The sequence below is a fragment of the Corella eumyota genome, chromosome 4 (genome assembly GCF_963082875.1).
Source record: "Corella eumyota chromosome 4, kaCorEumy4.1, whole genome shotgun sequence".
In the NCBI taxonomy this organism is placed as follows: domain Eukaryota; kingdom Metazoa; phylum Chordata; class Ascidiacea; order Phlebobranchia; family Corellidae; genus Corella; species Corella eumyota.
The window spans coordinates 1,760,692-1,781,780 of NC_137493.1; the positions used below are offsets into that span (position 1 = coordinate 1,760,692).

Sequence of the window (21,089 nt, forward strand, 5' to 3'; positions counted from 1 at the left end):
TTTTTAATCAATTTTATTCGAAAATTGTTTTGACAGGAACACCCAAAAGGGTCGTCGACTCAACGCACGTCAGTTGTTTTTTTACATCACACTGATCAAAGCAATCAACCCCTATGACGTCACAATATGGAAGAGACATACTCACTTGTAATAATTACAATCGAGCGGAAATTGGTAGCTATTATTGCCTTGATAAAAAATTGTTTTCTTCAGAAGTTTTTTATTTTATCAAAAAGTAGAAAGACGGCAGGTAGCCATGAAACTTTTGGCAATAATTTTTTTAGGTTTTTTAATTGAAATTGCAAGTAAGTACAAGTTAAATATTTTGTTTTTGAACTAGGTTGAATATAAAACAAAACTTGAGAACTGTCGATATTTTTATATTTTTCTGTTGCTAAAAAAAAGATTTTAGACTACAGAAAAAGCCTAATGTTGACTTAAATTTAAAACAATAAAAAATCTCGTTTAACTGATTTTTTTTGATTTATTAAATTTTACGAAACTTCTGCATTAGCAAATAATAAATATTTTACAATAATTAATATTATTCATCAAAATTCTGAAACGACAAATTTTGAATATTTGGAAGTCCATATCCTGTGCAAATTTGTTCTATTTATAGATTATTTATTATTTCAATAAACTTGTTATTGAAGCGTGTATTGGCAATATCAAATTTATTGTTTCAAATTGTGATCGGATATTGACTGTAAATTCAATTATTATTTTTTTTGGCTACAAAAATAATAAATAAAAAATAAAACTTGTAAATTAACATTTTTAATATGTGTTTTTTAAACAAGGTTAGCTTATTCCCTTTTAAATTATATTTTACAGCCTCCCAGTTCTGTTTTCGAATGATTAATCCCTACAACTCCTACTGTTCGTTCCCACTAGGAGGCGTAAGAAGAGATTTAGGAAGATATATCCCTAATATGTTTTACTGTTGTCGAAATCCTCAAGCTAAAGGCTGGGGAATACCCGGACGCTGCACAGTAAGTGCTTGTGACGTAATAGTTGCCATGGAAAAGTTTCAGAAAAAGTTTTAAAAGTCAATTTTTTTAAAAAAAGCTTTTTTTTAAAGCTGGTTAAAATTTGAAACTGTTTAAAACGCCAAAATTTAAGTTTTTCAGACCTTAAATTTTGTCAATGTAATATTTTTAGTTGACGTATTATGATTTATTTAAAGAACAGTAAAAACATTTGTTTTAGCCTTGCAGACAAGCAAGAGGTTGGATCAGTCCTTGGTCCCAGTGGACAGTTTGTTCAAAAAGTTGTGGGTGGGGAAAACAAGTCAGGAGGAGGACTTGTAGCACAAGTGTGTGCGCAAATATGCGTGGCAAGAACGAATTCGCGGCGCGTGGTTGCCTACAGCAAAGCTGCTGTCCAGGTAATGCAACTACTTAAAAAGTTTTTTTTATCCTTGAAATATTGTTTCAGTTTTTAAGTCATGTTTTTTTAAATAGTCGACGGAGGCTGGGGCCCTTGGTCCCGCTCGACTGGTTGTTCGGTCTCCTGCGGGTCCGGGTACGAATACCGGATTCGAAGTTGCACAGATCCAGCCCCATCATGTGGCGGAAAGAAATGCGAAGGCTCTTATCGACAATTTAAAGATTGTTTGGAGAACCAGTGCGCACGTAAGTATTGACGTCATTATTGGTTTGTGACGTTATCACGGTTGTTCAATTTAAGTCAGGCATTAATGTCATCGTTGTCCCCTTAAGTGACGTCTATAGGCAATTAATAAGTTAATTGAATCCAAATGACAATCTTGTTGTAAAAAAATGTCTGTTGTTAAACTTAAATTCTTTTCTCATTAACTTTAATACTCGACCAGGATATTAACAACTCTAATAAAAAAAAAATTAAATAAAATAGCCTATTCAGACAATACGTTTATCTTCAGATTGGGGAGAATGGAGAAATCAGGGACCGTGCAGTGTTAGTTGTGGGGAAGGACAAATCTTAAGATTGAGAGAGTGTCACCGTCCGCATGGTGGCGTGTGTGAGGGGGTAAATGAGGATCACGTGACTTGCAACGAAAGAGAATGCCCAGGTAAAGCACTTCATAAATTTGTATTTAATTTTTAATAATTCATTAATTATTAAATTTAATTTCTTAGACACGAAAGGACAGTGGTGTGAATGGGAACCGTGGGAAGAATGCGATCGAAGATGCGGAAATGACGTCAAACCCCGGAAACGAGAGAGAATTTGTGAATGTTCAAAACCCGGAAGTAGCTTACTTCCGTGCGAAGGAAACGAGACAGAAATGTCAGAGTGCGCCGCTACCGGTCAGTGTAACTAAAGTTTAGAGCATCGGGTTTGATTACGACCAACGACATGTTGTAGATTTATAAATATTTCACCACTAAAAAAACAAATTAGATTCTGATATAGTTTTAAAGTCTTAAAAGTTCACTAACACTTTGTTACATTGTGCTCATTTTTTTTTGCTAATAAACTTAACATAATGTATACAAGTTTATTTTTTTATCTTTTCAAACAAAAAGACAAAACCAGTTTTAATAATTATTTTTGGGGCATTAAATAAAGAGTGTTTTTTCAAGATATTATTTATTTTGTCAGAACCATGTCCGGTAGATGGCGATTGGAGCAGCTGGAGTAGTTGGACGTTTTGTTCGGCTCACCTTTGCTCTGTGGACAAGGGTTTCCAAATGAGGTCAAGAATGTGCGATAACCCCGCTCCACAAGGAAAAGGGAAACACTGCGACGGTCTGAGTTATTCTTCAAGGCATTGCCTTAATATGAAAGGCTGCTTCAGTAAGTTAATTTTTTCGCGGTTATATGACGTCATAATAAAAGTCGCAAAGTCGTCTATAACTTACACAAAATTTTAGTCGAGGGTTCATTTGGCGAATGGATGGAATGGGAGAAATGTTCTCACTTCTGCGGGGATTGTGGCACGAAAACCCGGCGTAGAAAATGTATTTCCCCGTTCGAAGATGCATCGATGTGGGGCGTAGATGTAGGTACAAAATATTTGGACTTTTATATTTGCTATAAGTTAATTTTATTTATAAACCCTACTACACATGGGTATTAAAAAATATCTCGATCATACAACACAGCTAGTCTATCAGATCTATAAATTTAAGACCAATTTTAATAAAACCCATTCCTAGGTAGTTCTGGGTGATCCAAGACTTATCTGCAGTGAGTGGAGATTATCTGAAACTGAAGCTTGCCTTATGCCAGATTGTCAGATTGGAGTAGATCCTTGCTCGGCAACAACCAGCAACAAATTTGCACCAGATTATTTAGATATCAATAGATTGGAAACAAGTAGTAGGCCCACAACAGCAACCAGTAAACCATTTATTGATACTACAGCAGAACTTATAAAAACAACCAGTACACCAACTGTTAGAACTACAGCAGAACCAATAAAAACAACAACGGAATCTGTAGAAACAACCAATATACCAACTGTAAGAACCACAACAAAACCAATAGAAACAACCAGTACACCAACTGTAAAAACTACAGCAGAACTAATAAAAACAACCAGTAAACCAAATACTGAAACTACAACAAAACCAATAACAACAATCAATATACCAATTATTAAGACCACAACAGAATCAATAGAAACAACCAGTATTCCAACAGTTAGAACCACAACAGAACCTATAAAAGCAAGCAGTAAACCAATTGTAAGAACCACAACAAAATCTGTAAAAACAACCAGTATTCCAACAGTTGGAACCACAACAGAATCTATAGAAACAACCAGTAGACCAATTATTGAAACTACAACAAAACTTATAAAAAAAAAAAGTAAACCAACTGTTAGAACCACAACAAAATCAATAGAAACAACCAGTATTTCAACTGTTAGAACTGCAACAGAATCTGTAGAAACAACCAATACACCAACTGTAAGAACCACAACAGAATCTGTAGAAACAACCAATACACCAACTGTTGGAACCACAACAGAATCCTTAGAAACAACCAGTATTCCAACTGTAAGAACCACAACAGAATCCTTAGAAACAACCAGTATTCCAACTGTTAGAACCACAATAAAATCAATAGAAACAACCAATACACCAACTGTAAGAACCACAACAAAACCAATAGAAACAACCAATACACCAGCTGTAAGAACCAGAACAGAACCTATAGAAACAACCAATACACCAGCTGTAAAAACCACAACAAAACCAATAGAAACAACCAGTAAACCATTTATTGAAACTACAACAGAACCTATAAAAATAACCAGTAAACTGACTGTAAGAACCACAACAGAATCTGTAGAAACAACCAGTAAACCAACTGTTAGAACCACAACAGAACTTATAAAAACAACCAGTAAACCAACTGTTAGAACCACAACAGAATCTGTAGAAACAACCAATAAACCAACTGTTAGAACCACAACAGAATCTGTAGAAACAACCAGTATTCCAACTGTTCGAACCACAACAAAACCAATAGAAACAACCAGAGAACCATTTATTGAAACTACAACAGAATCTGTAAAAACAACCAATACACCAACTGTTAGAACCACAACAAAACCAATAAAAACAACCAGTAAACCAACTGTAAGAACCACAACAGAATCTGTAGAAACAACCAATACACCAACTGTTAGAACCACAACAGAATCTGTAGAAACAACCAGTGAACCATTTATTGAAACTACAACAGAACCTATGAAAACAACCAGGAAACCAACTGTTAGAACCACAACAGAACTTATAAAAACAACCAGTAAACCAACTGTTAGAACCACAACAGAATCTGTAGAAACAACCAATAAACCAACTGTTAGAACCACAACAGAATCTGTAGAAACAACCAGTATTCCAACTGTTCGAACCACAACAAAACCAATAGAAACAACCAGAGAACCATTTATTGAAACTACAACAGAATCTGTAAAAACAACCAATACACCAACTGTTAGAACCACAACAGAACCAATAAAAACAACCAGTAAACCAACTGTAAGAACCACAACAGAATCTGTAGAAACAACCAATACACCAACTGTTAGAACCACAACAGAATCTGTAGAAACAACCAGTGAACCATTTATTGAAACTACAACAGAACCTATGAAAACAACCAGGAAACCAACTGTTAGAACCACAATAGAACCAATAAAAACAACAACAGAATATGTAGAAACAACCAATACACTAACTGTTAGAACCACAACAGAACCTTTAGAAACAACCAGAGAACCATTTATTAAAACTACAACAGAACCTATAAAAACAACCAATACACCAACTGTAAGAACCACAACAGAATCTATAAAAACAACCAGTAAACCAACTGTTAGAACCAAAACAGAATTTATAGAAACAACCAATACACCAACTGTTAAAACCACAACAGAACTTATAAAAACAACCAGTAAATCAACTGTAAGAACCACAACAGAATCTGTAGAAAAAACCAATATACCAACTGTAAGAACCACAACAGAATCAATAGACACAACCAGTAAACCAACTGTTAAAACCACAACGGAATCTATAGAAACAACCAGTAAACCAACTGTTAGAACCACAACAGAATCTGTAGAAAAAAACAATATACCAACTGTAAGAACCACAACAGAATCAATAGACACAACCAGTAAACCAACTGTTAAAACCACAACGGAATCTATAGAAACAACCAGTAAACCAACCGTAAGAACCACATCAGAATCAATAGAAACAACCAATACACCAATTGTTAGAACCACAACAGAATCTGGAGAAACAACCAATACACCAACTGTTAGAACCACAACAGAATCCATAGAAACAACCAATACACCAACTGTTAGAACCACAATAGAATCAATAGAAACAACCAATATACCAACTGTAAGAACCAAAACAGAATCAATAGAAACAACCAATACACCAACTGTTAGAACCACAACAGAATCCATAGAAACAACCAATATACCAACTGTAAGAACCAAAACAGAATCAATAGAAACAACCAGTAAACCAACTGTTAGAACCACAATAGAACCAATAAAAACAACAACAGAATATGTAGAAACAACCAATACACCAACTGTTAGAACCACAACAGAATCTGTAGAAACAACCAGTGAACCATTTATTGAAACTACAACAGAACCTATAAAAACAACCAATACACCAACTGTAAGAACCACAACAGAATCTGTAGAAAAAACCAATATACCAACTGTAAGAACCACAACAGAATCAATAGACACAACCAGTAAACCAACTGTTAAAACCACAACGGAATCTATAGAAACAACCAGTAAACCAACTGTTAGAACCACAACAGAATCTGTAGAAAAAAACAATATACCAACTGTAAGAACCACAACAGAATCAATAGACACAACCAGTAAACCAACTGTTAAAACCACAACGGAATCTATAGAAACAACCAGTAAACCAACTGTAAGAACCACATCAGAATCAATAGAAACAACCAATACACCAATTGTTAGAACCACAACAGAATCTGGAGAAACAACCAATACACCAACTGTTAGAACCACAACAGAATCCATAGAAACAACCAATACACCAACTGTTAGAACCACAATAGAATCAATAGAAACAACCAATATACCAACTGTAAGAACCAAAACAGAATCTGTAGAAACAACCAATACACCAACTGTTAGAACCACAACAGAATCTGTAGAAACAACCAGTGAACCATTTATTGAAACTACAACAGAACCTATGAAAACAACCAGGAAACCAACTGTTAGAACCACAACAGAACTTATAAAAACAACCAGTAAACCAACTGTTAGAACCACAACAGAATCTGTAGAAACAACCAATAAACCAACTGTTAGAACCACAACAGAATCTGTAGAAACAACCAGTATTCCAACTGTTCGAACCACAACAAAACCAATAGAAACAACCAGAGAACCATTTATTGAAACTACAACAGAATCTGTAAAAACAACCAATACACCAACTGTTAGAACCACAACAGAACCAATAAAAACAACCAGTAAACCAACTGTAAGAACCACAACAGAATCTGTAGAAACAACCAATACACCAACTGTTAGAACCACAACAGAATCTGTAGAAACAACCAGTGAACCATTTATTAAAACTACAACAGAACCTATGAAAACAACCAGGAAACCAACTGTTAGAACCACAATAGAACCAATAAAAACAACAACAGAATATGTAGAAACAACCAATACACTAACTGTTAGAACCACAACAGAACCTTTAGAAACAACCAGAGAACCATTTATTAAAACTACAACAGAACCTATAAAAACAACCAATACACCAACTGTAAGAACCACAACAGAATCTATAAAAACAACCAGTAAACCAACTGTTAGAACCAAAACAGAATTTATAGAAACAACCAATACACCAACTGTTAAAACCACAACAGAACTTATAAAAACAACCAGTAAATCAACTGTAAGAACCACAACAGAATCTGTAGAAAAAACCAATATACCAACTGTAAGAACCACAACAGAATCAATAGACACAACCAGTAAACCAACTGTTAAAACCACAACGGAATCTATAGAAACAACCAGTAAACCAACTGTTAGAACCACAACAGAATCTGTAGAAAAAAACAATATACCAACTGTAAGAACCACAACAGAATCAATAGACACAACCAGTAAACCAACTGTTAAAACCACAACGGAATCTATAGAAACAACCAGTAAACCAACTGTAAGAACCACATCAGAATCAATAGAAACAACCAATACACCAATTGTTAGAACCACAACAGAATCTGGAGAAACAACCAATACACCAACTGTTAGAACCACAACAGAATCCATAGAAACAACCAATACACCAACTGTTAGAACCACAATAGAATCAATAGAAACAACCAATATACCAACTGTAAGAACCAAAACAGAATCAATAGAAACAACCAATACACCAACTGTTAGAACCACAACAGAATCCATAGAAACAACCAATATACCAACTGTAAGAACCAAAACAGAATCAATAGAAACAACCAGTAAACCAACTGTTAGAACCACAATAGAACCAATAAAAACAACAACAGAATATGTAGAAACAACCAATACACCAACTGTTAGAACCACAACAGAATCTGTAGAAACAACCAGTGAACCATTTATTGAAACTACAACAGAACCTATAAAAACAACCAATACACCAACTGTAAGAACCACAACAGAATCTGTAGAAAAAACCAATATACCAACTGTAAGAACCACAACAGAATCAATAGACACAACCAGTAAACCAACTGTTAAAACCACAACGGAATCTATAGAAACAACCAGTAAACCAACTGTTAGAACCACAACAGAATCTGTAGAAAAAAACAATATACCAACTGTAAGAACCACAACAGAATCAATAGACACAACCAGTAAACCAACTGTTAAAACCACAACGAAATCTATAGAAACAACCAGTAAACCAACTGTAAGAACCACATCAGAATCAATAGAAACAACCAATACACCAATTGTTAGAACCACAACAGAATCTGGAGAAACAACCAATACACCAACTGTTAGAACCACAACAGAATCCATAGAAACAACCAATACACCAACTGTTAGAACCACAATAGAATCAATAGAAACAACCAATATACCAACTGTAAGAACCAAAACAGAATCAATAGAAACAACCAATACACCAACTGTTAGAACCACAACAGAATCCATAGAAACAACCAATATACCAACTGTAAGAACCAAAACAGAATCAATAGAAACAACCAGTAAACCAACTGTTAGAACCACAATAGAACCAATAAAAACAACAACAGAATATGTAGAAACAACCAATACACCAACTGTTAGAACCACAACAGAATCTGTAGAAACAACCAGTGAACCATTTATTGAAACTACAACAGAACCTATAAAAACAACCAATACACCAACTGTAAGAACCACAACAGAATTTATAGAAACAACCAATACACCAACTGTTAGAACCACAACAGAACTTATAAAAACAACCAGTAAACCAACTCTAAGAACCACAACAGAATCTGTAGAAACAACCAATACACCAACTGTTAGAACCACAACAGAATCCATAGAAACAACCAATACACCAACTGTGAGAACCAAAACAGAATCAATAGAAACAACCAGTAAATCAACTGTAAGAACCACAACAGAATCTATAGAAACAACCAGTAAACCAACTGTTAGAACCCCAACAGAATCTGTAGAAACAACCAATACACCAACTGTAAGAACCACAACAGAATCTGTAGAAACAACCAATACACCAACTGTAAGAACCACAACAGAACCAATAGAAACAACCAAAACACCAACAGTTAGAACCACAACAGGATCTGTAGAAACAACCAGTACACCAAATATTAAGCCCACAATAAAACCTATAGAAACAACTTTTGAATCATTTATTAAAAATGCACCAGAACCAAAATTTATAATGAAGGATTACTATTATGACAGTTATGAAGATAATAAACAAATCAATGATGACGTAGATGAAGGTTACTATTTTTATAACATCAAAAAAAATGCAAAAACCATAAATAATTTTTTCAACAAAAAAAATAACTACGATAGCAAAAAGAATGGCAATAACTTTTTTAACAACTATAAAGAAAAGAAGTTTGAACATTTGCAAGATTTTTTATACAAATATGAAGTTGAATCAACCACATCAGATCCAGCATTAGAAAAACCAATCTTAAAAACTACTAAACCAAGAGTAAAAAATGATAAATCAATATATACAAGCGATAAACCAATGACCGCTAGACCAGATGCTACTACACAAGAACCATTAAAAACAACCACTAACTCTGCTACAACTACACCAGAATACTTAACAAACATATCAACAGACCAAACAGTTGGTTATAACTTAACTTCAAATCAAAATACAGAAAAAACAAAAGCACAGACTTCAAACAGAAATCCATTTTTAAATCATAATGAAGAAATGATATATGTCACCAGAATTACAGTTGAGACATATGCAGTGCCAAAATCTTTTCAATCAAATAATGTTATTGATAAATTAAAAGATGTATACCTTGAAGATGTTGAACCCTATAATAAATCGTCAATGCTAATTTTTAATGCAACTAAGAATATCAACTTTACTCAAAACATGAAGCAATCTTTCCTTGATATCCTTACTAACAAACCATTGTGTTTAACTTCATCTGATAAACAAAAAGAAGATTTAGGATTCGAAACTGAGATATTATCTTACTACAACCGCAAAACTGATTCTTTAAAAGCATCTCCTAAACTAAACAACGAAATAAACTATAACAAAGATCCTACAAACACAGATATAAAACACTTGAATGGTAATTATGAAGACGAACAGATATTAAACTTGAAATTGACAAACATGTTAGCACCTCCAGATGGCAAAGAAACAAATTCCTATAATAGTGGAGAGTATTCCATTGATTTATATGATCAAAATATATTGGAAGAATCTTCTACGTTCAAAGACTTAGATAGTGATTTGTTTAATAATAATAACAAAATTGCTTTGAACAAAAATGAAGAAAGTTTAAAGAAAGAAAACTTGATTCCAATGCAGGCAAATCCAAACCTTGAGGTAACAACCAAATTTACAAAAACTGCAACAGAATTACCAGCAACAACTCCCAAAAAATCATCACTAAATGCTATTTTTAATAAAAAGCAGGATAATTACTTAAATGGACACCACGGAGTGGATCAAACAAATCTTCAAACGACGACATATAAAGTTTCTAATTTCAAAGACATAAAGTTTGACGTAGGGACAATTCTAGAAGACAAAACTATATCACGTGACCAACCACTTCTTAAAACAAAGCCCGAAACGACGTCGACTCAAAGTACTTTATACGACAACTCAGATACCAATAGCTACAACTACCCCGAATATGACGTAAACAATTATAACAATGACGGCTATGATGATGATAATGATGACAACAATTATTCCAATTCTGACGAAAACAACAATGGTTTTAACAGTGTTGATGGAGCCAACTACAACGACGTCACAGAGCAAAATCAGCCGAAAATTGGAGCAAATAAGCCGGCACAAATTACCCATTCGCACGATAGTACAATGGATCAAATATACGACCAATACACCATAGACAAGGATGATCCAAATATCTTACACCTTGACAAAGATGGGAAGCATTATGACGTAATAATCAACAACGATCAGAGCGGGCATGATTTAAATGATAATGGATCAGGGTTTGAAAATAAAGAAGCACAATCTTTTAACGAAGGTATGTAAATTTTTTAAAGTGTTTTAAATTGAATATAAGATTCAGTTTTTACGTCACAACAAAACAAATTAAAACTGATTTTGAGTTTTTTAATAAACAAACAAGCTTTTAAATATATTAAACAAACAAAAAATAAATTTTTTAAACCAGTTTTAGGTTATTGCAGGATATAAGTCTAAAACTGATCTTTGAGTTTTTATAAATAAACAAGCATTAAAATATAATAATCGAGGATTTCAAACCAAAATAACAAAGATCAACTCGTTTTTGCTTGTTTTTTAAAATCCATGTGCAATTAAACAGACGACAAAAATGACATTTTTAACGGGAATACAAAAGAAAGCGTGGAACAAAAGGAAGATTACGAAGATTATGATGAAGCGAGAACACATGATGACGTCAACTGCATGAGATTACCTAAACATTTAATGACGTCAAAGCTAACAAATTGTTGCGATATTTTGGTAAAAAGTCAAGTTTTTAATGTTATAGATTTATCACTATTGTAAATATATGATAACTTTAGCTAATGTATAGTAGCAAAAAATAGTAAAATATGTTTTTAATAATACCCCAAAAAGTTGCTACCTTATTAAATAGTTTGAAAACCCTAATTTGGAAGTTACAAAACTATACCTTTTATGTTAATTAAGTTTTGTTATTTTATTGCCAAACAGTTTACAATAAAATCGGATTTTTAACAGAATTACGAAGAAGCATCCGCCGTGGATCAGAATGAGCTTCAAAACTGTTTTTCCCTTCAACTCAAATACTTGTACAATGTGGATGTAGATTCCACGGATGAATACCAAATCACGGACGGGCGGAATCCGTTCGGTCGATGTTATGTGGCTAGGAACGAAAAAGTCCTCAAGACAATTTGTTGTTTTAAACCTTACTGTCATCACTGGAAGAAAAGTGAGTTGCTGAAATTGTGACGTCATAATATTGATTTATATCTTTTTAAAATACCTTAATACACGTAATGTTGTATAAATAGAAAAATTTAAATATTTAAAATCAACCAAATATTTAATTAACATATGATGTTATTATTTGTGACGTAGTGATTTTAACGCAATGACGTCATGTTTTACAGAGAACTACCAAGCTTTATGTTTGGCCTGCGAATATTATTGTCCACCTTGCAACCGTCAACTTTTATCTGGAAAATAATCAAAAAAATCAAGAAAAAAAAACTTTGCAGGACTTAAGTTTAGTTAAAAAAAAATTTTTTTTAACTTAAGTTTATTTAAAACCATAATGTAAAATAAAAATTCTTTAATTAGCTTGCAAAGGCTATTTTTTTCTATAAAAAAAAATTTGTTTTAAATATTTATAAAATATATTCTTTTTAGATTTAATGCTTACGTCATTTCGGTTTACTTTTAATTTACTTTAATATTTTGCATAATCATTTAACGTATAAATAAATATTAGTAATTTTTTCAGCTATTATTTTGTGAAATGTTCTGTTATTTAATTAATTAATAATAAATTTTTGTTTAATCAAATCCTTAACTAATTTTGTCATTGTATTGTTGCAATTATTGTTACAATGACAATAGTTTACTGTTACAAATAAAAGTTGTATTAAATGTAAACATATTAGTAAAGTTCTGGTAATTAGGTTCTTAATTATTGTAAAGTTCATATTTTAACGATTAATGTTCTGATGTTTAACATCAAACAAATGTCGTCTGCCATTTTTCCCACCATTGTTTGTCAATGACGTTCTAAGGGCCGGGTCAATAATATTTTTAAGAAGGGGGGTTATTAGTTTAGGTATCTTAAATTTGCGTCAGATCATTAGAATAATAAATAAAAACATGCATTTTGAAAAAATAAAACTTATTAGCTAAATTGAAGACTAAATTACAATAACTTTATCAAAGTTTGACGAATATTACATTTTCAAGTCAATAAAACAAACTTAAACAATTTAAAATCTAGAAATATTTAAACGATTCAAAGTTTTAAAATAGTTTTAAGTTAAATTTTTCGCACAAGTTAAAACTCTGTGAGACTCCTTGTAAGCTTAATTGAATACTTTACATAGGTTAAGACCGAACCGTCCTAATAGAGATAATTGGACCCTTCCTTAATTAAACAATTCGAGATCTTGTGTTTTTCGGTAAATTAAGACCAAGATTAACACAAAGTGGTGAAACAATATTGTGGTCAGACAGCTGAATATGTTTAAGAAAAATAATTATTTTATCCATAAGACTGCCAGTATTTGGCAGAATCAGCGATCTACAGTTTAAAAAATGCGAGAAAAATTTATTTTAATTTTGTTTCTGGTGTTATCCGTCTTAACAATTGGATTTAATTGTGACAATAATGACGTCACAAACCTCAGCGCGCGACTTCGTTATGACGTAGTATTGCGGGAGTTTGTTGAGAGCGAGTTCGGGGTGCTGACCACGCAACCGTGCCACCCGTTTGACTCGTGCCACAAAAGATGTGTCATGGATTCGGTGGCGCCCAAAAATTATCGAAACGTGACTTTAAGTTATCACAACTGTTATTGTGATCAAGACTGTGAAACTTTTGGGTAAAAAAAGTTGAAAAATATCATAATTTTTGAATTTTAACTAAACATAAATTAAAAAATAAATTTTATCCATAAAAAAATACTAAAAAAGAATAAAAATATATTAAGTTAACTTTTAATTCGTCTCAAAAACTTTTTACAAAACAGAGATTGTTGCTGGGATTATGAGAATATTTGCGAAATAAACCCCCAACCAAAACCGGAACCAGAAAAGGACCCCATACCGGAAACGTATGAAGAGCCCGAATCGGGACCGGAAGAAGGTACGGATTCTAATACAAACCCGGAACAGAAAGCAACAAAGTCGGAAGAAATTGGAACATTGGAAGAACCAAAAGGTAACGTGAAATATTTTTTGTCACAAAAGTACAAAAAAACAACAACAGACAAAGATTTTTTATATATGTCCTTAAAGCGCCTGAATTGACCATGTTTGTTTTTTAACTTTAGTAAAACACTAATTTTGCGAGATTAATACTTTTGACGTCACTAACCACGTGATTAATACTCTAGAAATATTGCCAAGTAAGGACGCGATCAACTGCGTAGTCGTCGATTCCTTCTCGAAAGGTTCTTATTGGATGATCACTAAGTGCGCTCATGCGTGGCCGGATGACCTCATCAGTCAAAAATGCAACAACGTAAAAACAATATTTATATTTAATTATCTTTGACCTTGTCTTGTGACGTCAGAATTAAGATAGAAATAACAATAAGGGATTGCTTACGTCAAAACCAAATTAATTTTGAATATTTGCGTTTTGGTTAAATGTCAGTGTTTCCCTTTTAGGTTTCTCCTATTGATTTTGCAAGCAATTTACCTGTAATTGGCAGCACTGGTTGGACGTATAGAAATGCGTTCTGTGCACAATGTAATTACGTTAAAGAATATTCTTACTGGCAGACTGAAGCTCAATGTGTGAGAAGTGCACCAGAAAAGGTAAAAGTATAAACGTAGCTAACTTCCTTTAAAAAGTATAAAAATTGTGCTTAAAATAGCAAAAAAAAACTTTAAACACTATTTTAATTAAAAAATTGCCTTTTTAAAAGTCGTTTAGAGCAGGGGTCGGCAACCATTTTCGCACTGCGGACCGGGTTAAAATTAACAATTTTTCGCGGACCGGCTTTCAAAATACCACAAATATTCAGCAATGAAAATTTATTACAGTTTAAAATAATTTGATTTAATGAGAACCTTGAGCAATTGTTTTGCCGCAACGAGACGCTCCCACCGAGGAATTATGGAACTCAATGACACCCGCAATGTGTCCCTCACGTATAGTCTGTTTCGCGGTTTTGTCTTAGATACAATTTATTAAATAAACATGTCTAGATACAATTTATTAAATAAACATGTCTATCGGCTTATTAAAATCAAGTTTCGAGTAAACTTCTATATTATAACGACTAATTCGTTTTTGTAGCGCATTTTTGTTCGAAAACAACGTTTTTTAAATCGTAAGATGTCAACGAACCACATAAAATTCGTATATTTAAGACTTTTTTGGTACTTACGTACGTTATCTAACGGAAGCACATTAATACAAGAAAAGTTAAGAGATCCGTTTATGATTTTCAAAGTTAACTGAAAAGTTAAATTTTAACGAAAGCATTTAACCTGGAAAATTATACGGCCCGGTAACGAACTCCTCACGGACCGGCACCGGGCCGCGGCCAGGTGGTTGCCGACCACTGGTTTAGAGTACATTGAATTTGGTAAAATAAAATTTTTGTTGTTTGCTATTTTCAATTTCTTATCGCCAAAAAATGTTCAAATATTTAAAGTCAAAGATAAGATATTTTAAAAATAATTTCACTTGAACGGAAATTAAAAAAATTCCATCAAAATATCAAACAAAAACCATAAATTTCTAATTTATTTTATTTATTTTAATATGTTACAACCTTGAACGCAGGAACCACATTAATATTAAAATAAAACAAAGACATCTGCTCTTATGTAGTTAATTAAACATTTAACCTTATTAGCAAATATTTATTTAATGATAACAAGACGCGTGATCAAAAAACTGAAAACTTTGCAAAAAACAAAAAAATTCCTTGAGTCAAAAAGTTTAAAAATAAAAATTTTAATTCATAAAATCTTAAGCTAGTAATTTTTGATTGTCACGTGATTGCAGGTGTTGCTAGGCGACGCGGAAATGACGTCATACTACTTGCAACATTTTTGCACAATCAAGTTAAAAAGAGGAATACAAAATACTTTGGATAAAAATTTAATTCGACCTTTGACCTGGCGAAGATCACTGCGACCTTGCGAGCAAACCCTAGTGGATAAATGTCCGGATAATTACCCCAACGATCTCATGACGTCATTGTGCCATGGTTACCAAAGCATCGTCTTAGTAATGGGCAAGTTGATTATTACATCACAAAACTACATTTTAATTTTTAACGTTAATTTATTTTTTCATTGTTTCACCTGAATGCATTATTGTGTTATGACAATCAACTTATTATCTTCAGAACCAAACAAAGCGAATGTGGCGTACAAGAATACTTATTGTGCGATGTGTAATGGGGTCAACATTGAACGAATCGAGGCTTCGCTTTATCAGCAAAACACAAAGGAATATCCAACAGAAGGTTGTATAAAGTTTATGAATATCTGTTTTAAGTCTTAATTGCATCCAATTAGCGGTGCAATGGTTAAATAACAAAATTTTATAATTTAAAACATTTAAACGGTAGAGGTCATGGCAGCAGACTACGAGCCAAAATGTTTCGAGTTTAAGTCGCACCAACGACACACTATTTACCTTTGAGCTCGGCGTTAACAAATATCTTTCAAACGCTTCCCAAAAGCACACCAATTTTTAATAAATTAAAATAAAAACAGTTAAAAAGCTGTAGTGTGGTGTAGCAGTTATGGCAGCGAAATAAGCCAAAAGGTCTCATGTTCAAGTCGCATTAATGTCACACCATTTTGCCCGGCGGTTAAATAGTTAAAAAATACTTCGCAAAAACATAAGTTATGTAACAAAAAAATACAAAACCTTACCACCTTAAAGTTATACAAAAAAAGAATTTAACATTTAAAAATACTTAACGTTGCATAACTTTAAAATCTTTGGAATTAACATGGTCGCAAAATCTTAATTAATTTATTATTTATATGGCCATAGAACCCAACATAAACCTATCTTGTCCAATCTGGGTGTTATCCAAACATTACGACAACGCTTACTGGGAGTTGGATTCAATGGAGAAAAGTGAGGAATATTTGCCGGATTTTGGGAAGGATTACAAGACAAGCAAATGGGTAAATAGAAATATAAACTAAACTTTTTGGTATTTCTATAACAAACTTAAACTAAAAAATTAAATTATGTAATTTTAAGTAAATATGTCGTAAGATGAAATGCAGTTTTAAAGCGTTTATAATATTTTAGTAATCAATTTTGTAATAATCTAGTGAAATAGAATTTAAAATCGATGTGTGTGTATAATGTCTTGGGTTTAAAGAATTTACATATTCAAAAATATAAAAATTCACTGACAATCGAAACCTAGATAATAAAAAATCTTGTCCTTTTTTATAGACACCGCCTTCTTTCTCTGTTATAATGAGGTTCAACGAAGACGGAACATTCGAGATGACGTACCATGATGACGTCACTGATCCTGTAAACATCCCATCACAGATTCATTGTGACGCAAACGAGTTATATGACCCCTTCCACGCCACCTGTCGGGCGGTTATTTGTGCACCAGGCCTCGTTTTCACAGATGAAGGGTGAAGTTTTTTACTTTAAATTTTCTAATTAATTTTAGTTTTATTTCTTAAAATTTTGTTAATTTTTTTTAACTATTTGACCCCATGTTAGTTAAAAAAATGTAGTGGATAAGACTTGTTGGTTTTTAGAGAGTTTTTGTATATTTTTTACCAAGTAAACAATGTTTTCAGATGTTTTCCTGACCCAAACATTACCCAAATTATAACAACAACACCCATTATCAATCAAGCTGATTTACCCATAGCTGCCACTGTTACTGTTACCCTGGAAATTCCCTTACCCCCCAGCAACGATTCCAAGACAATTGAGCCTGGTTACGTCACTGATTGCGTCATAGGTGCTTTTCAACACGTCATAAATGGTTCGGTAGAAAACGTGACGTCAGAAAGCGAACGTGAGTTCAAATTTTAGTTATTGTTAAGAGACGTAACATTCTACTACAGCGACGTCACAATCACTAAAATGCTTTGCAGGGGTGAAATCGTTAAACGACGAAGACGAATATGCTGATGACGTCATGAGGGTGACCATTTCTTTCGTCATAATTGAATCGACCACGTGCACTGACGATCAAATGGTCGCAGTAAGAAAAATAATTTTTTATTACAACAAACAGTAAATGAAGTCTTAAGTTTAATTCCAACAGCTGCTGATATGTTTTAACGTTCTTAAGTTAAGGCATTGTCGGTACTTGCTTTCCTAATATTAATAAAACACCAGAAAAGTTAGGTAAACGGTCCAAAAAAAAAAAATTCACAAATAATGTCTAAAAAAAGGCAACTCGGGTCTGTTAGTGTAACAAAAGTAACCCTAGATTTTATTGTTAAGTTGGTCCTATATTTAAAAATTTAAATTTGTTAAACTATTAGGTTGTTCAATCAATAAGCAATCAAGTTTCGTACGAAACTCTTTTAATGCAGAGCGACAGTTTTAGTGTCCTAGTCGTCGAAAGTAAAACACCAAACTCAATTCTTGTGTGCAGGTAACTATGACGTCACAATATAAATCATTGTTTACCACCTTTAAGTAATAAAAATATAATGTTTCTATGTAAATTAGGAATACTTGTTTAAATTGATGACGTCATCTTATTATATTGTGACGTAGGGACGGTACGGAGAAGACAGAGTACAATCGAACAGAGTACAGTATTGTTAAAATGGACGATCGAAGGATATTGTATATTAACTCGACTGATATGTATTACTTAGAAGACGAATACCAAGTAGAAAAATAAATTTTATTTAAGTTTTTATTAATATAAATATATATTTTTAAAGATTCAAGCGTTGTTACTTTTCACTATGCCTTTAACCTCATTTTGAATGTTGTTTTTGTACAATTTGGTGACTCAAACAGCTTAAACATTATGTGAGTGTTGTTTAGTTATATTTTGTTTTATTACGTCACAGTTACTCGATTGGCACGTGACCATACGTCAGAACATGACCGAATACGGATTTATTGAAGAATCTCGAGTTGCAGTTTGCGTCGAAGTAAGTCACGTGATAACAGTGATGTCACAACCAAACCAGTGACGTCACACCCACAAAATAACATCGTAATAATGACGTCACAATTAATTTTCTAGATCTCGGTGGTGGCCACAGTTTCAACCCCAACTCCGTGCAATATTTATCTTCCCTTAAACCAGAGCGAATATGAAGTGCTTGAAAATGGATCGCTCCTATTGATCGGAAGACATATGGTAATTCCCCCAGACCAATACATCAGTTTCGGTGATGACGTAGCTGTGTGCGTGGACGGTTACACACCACCAGCTCCTGGTAAGCATTGTGATGTCATGACTGGTATTGTTTAAAGCCTGTTGTAAAGTGTAATTTAGAAAAAATTTCACAAGATTTGTTAAAGTTATATTACTACAAAGTCAGGTTGTATAATACACCGTACATAGCATGTAATTTCGAGTCAAAAAGTTTCAGGTTCGAGCCGCACCAATGTCAACTATTCGCCCTTGACCGGGCTTTAAGAATAGCTCAAAAAGGTCACAACAGCACATTGCCAATAAAATATAAAAACATATCGCCTTTAGGTGATTTGGAAGAATAAAAAAAACATTTTTGAAATACTTAAATTGCCGTACTCACAATACAAATATGTTATGTTTATTTTGTATACGCATTTTCAGTTGTAATTCTTTTTTATACTCAGCTACTCCTCAAAGCACCGAAGAAGCCACCGACTTGATGCTCATCATGAGTTGGGTGACGTTTGGACTCAGTCTCGTCTCCATGCTGGCTCTTCTTATCACCTTTGTGACGTATTGTATATTTAGGTTTGTGACGTCATTGTTCATATGACGTGAAAACTTAAACTAAGAAGAGTTTACATGTCAAGAAAAATTAAAATTTCCGTTAATTTGTGTTTTTATTGTGACGTCATAATCTTGTTATTGTTTTACAGCGAGCTAAGGTTTGTGGCAGGTTGTAATCTTTTAAACCTCACGGTGGCGCTGTTTGCTGCCATGGTAACATTCTTCGTTGGCGCGGGGTACACTGGGTCACGTGCCACTTGCACAGCGGTCGCGATTCTTCTTCATTATTTGTTCCTCACAACTTTCTTCTGGAACAATGTAATGGCGTTCGATGTCTGGTTGACTTTCGGACAAGGTAGGTTGTGACGTAACAAATAATATTGTGAGTCTTAATTTAAATAAATTTTAGGCAACGACTTATGTTTAAAAATTTACAAAAAATTGTTAAAAAAATTAGCTTTTTTTTTGTAAACTTAACTACGTCATCATACAAATATCTATGACGTAACATTAAAAAAATATTTTAGGAATTCGAAACTCGTACCGACGTTCCGTTATGCATCGGCAAACAGCGTTCGGTCGCGGCTCCTACGTCAGAAGTTTGGTTTTAAAATACGCGTTGTACGCATGGGGAGTACCAGCAATATTAGTGGGAGTGTGCGCAGCTTTAAACTTTGGCCTTCCAAGTCTCAGGTTCGGTTACACCTCGGACCCCAATTGGAATATTTGCTGGATCTCAAACCCGACTTCCAACTTTGTTGCATTCGGGGGCCCACTAGCGGTTATCCTGATCGCAAATGCTTTCTTTTTTGTGTGGTCGATAGTTGCGATCCGCAAGGGGTCGCTAAAGAGAAGAAAGGAGAGTACGATAAGCGTGACGTCACCGAAAGTAAAAAAAAGAAAATTGAACCTCAAAAAGCAAGTTAAATTGTAAGTATAGATTTGAATTACTACAGTACTTTAAAAGTGCCTTAAACTGGTAGATAGATTTCCGGTTCTTTTTTTAGGGAAACCCCGAATACGATTCTTAGCGACAGTGAAAGCGTTTTCACATTTCCCGAAACAAAAGAAACCCCTAAACCCATTTCCGACCTACCACCTTATAAATCACGTCCTTATGACGTCACAGTTAAACCCCGACGACGTCACACGAGTACGACATCGGTAATGTCTTACTCGAAATCTGTCGGCATGGCAAGAGGGAATATCTTGTTGTATGTGAAGATGTCGA

At 33.6% G+C, this 21,089-nt stretch overlaps 1 protein-coding gene across 2 annotated transcripts; it reads left to right on the forward strand.

Annotated features, from left to right (window-relative positions):
* Positions 1–244: 244 nt before the first annotated feature.
* On the forward strand, positions 245–12,659 carry LOC145751380 (uncharacterized). 2 transcript variants are annotated; one of them, XM_082567509.1, is made up of 12 exons: positions 245–305; positions 838–995; positions 1,213–1,390; positions 1,467–1,637; positions 1,907–2,056; positions 2,124–2,294; positions 2,590–2,784; positions 2,862–2,989; positions 3,147–11,268; positions 11,572–11,732; positions 11,973–12,186; positions 12,368–12,659. In XM_082567509.1, the coding sequence occupies exons 1-12, from the start codon at positions 257–259 to the stop codon at positions 12,442–12,444; spliced, it is 9,774 nt and encodes a 3,257-aa protein (XP_082423635.1). In that variant the 5' UTR covers positions 245–256; the 3' UTR covers positions 12,445–12,659. The 2 variants fall into 2 exon arrangements, with proteins under 2 accessions (XP_082423635.1, XP_082423636.1); XM_082567510.1 differs by lacking the exons at positions 245–305; positions 838–995; positions 1,213–1,390; ... (2 more) ...; positions 2,124–2,294; positions 2,590–2,784 and having other exon boundaries at positions 2,867–2,993.
* Positions 12,660–21,089: the final 8,430 nt, after the last annotated feature.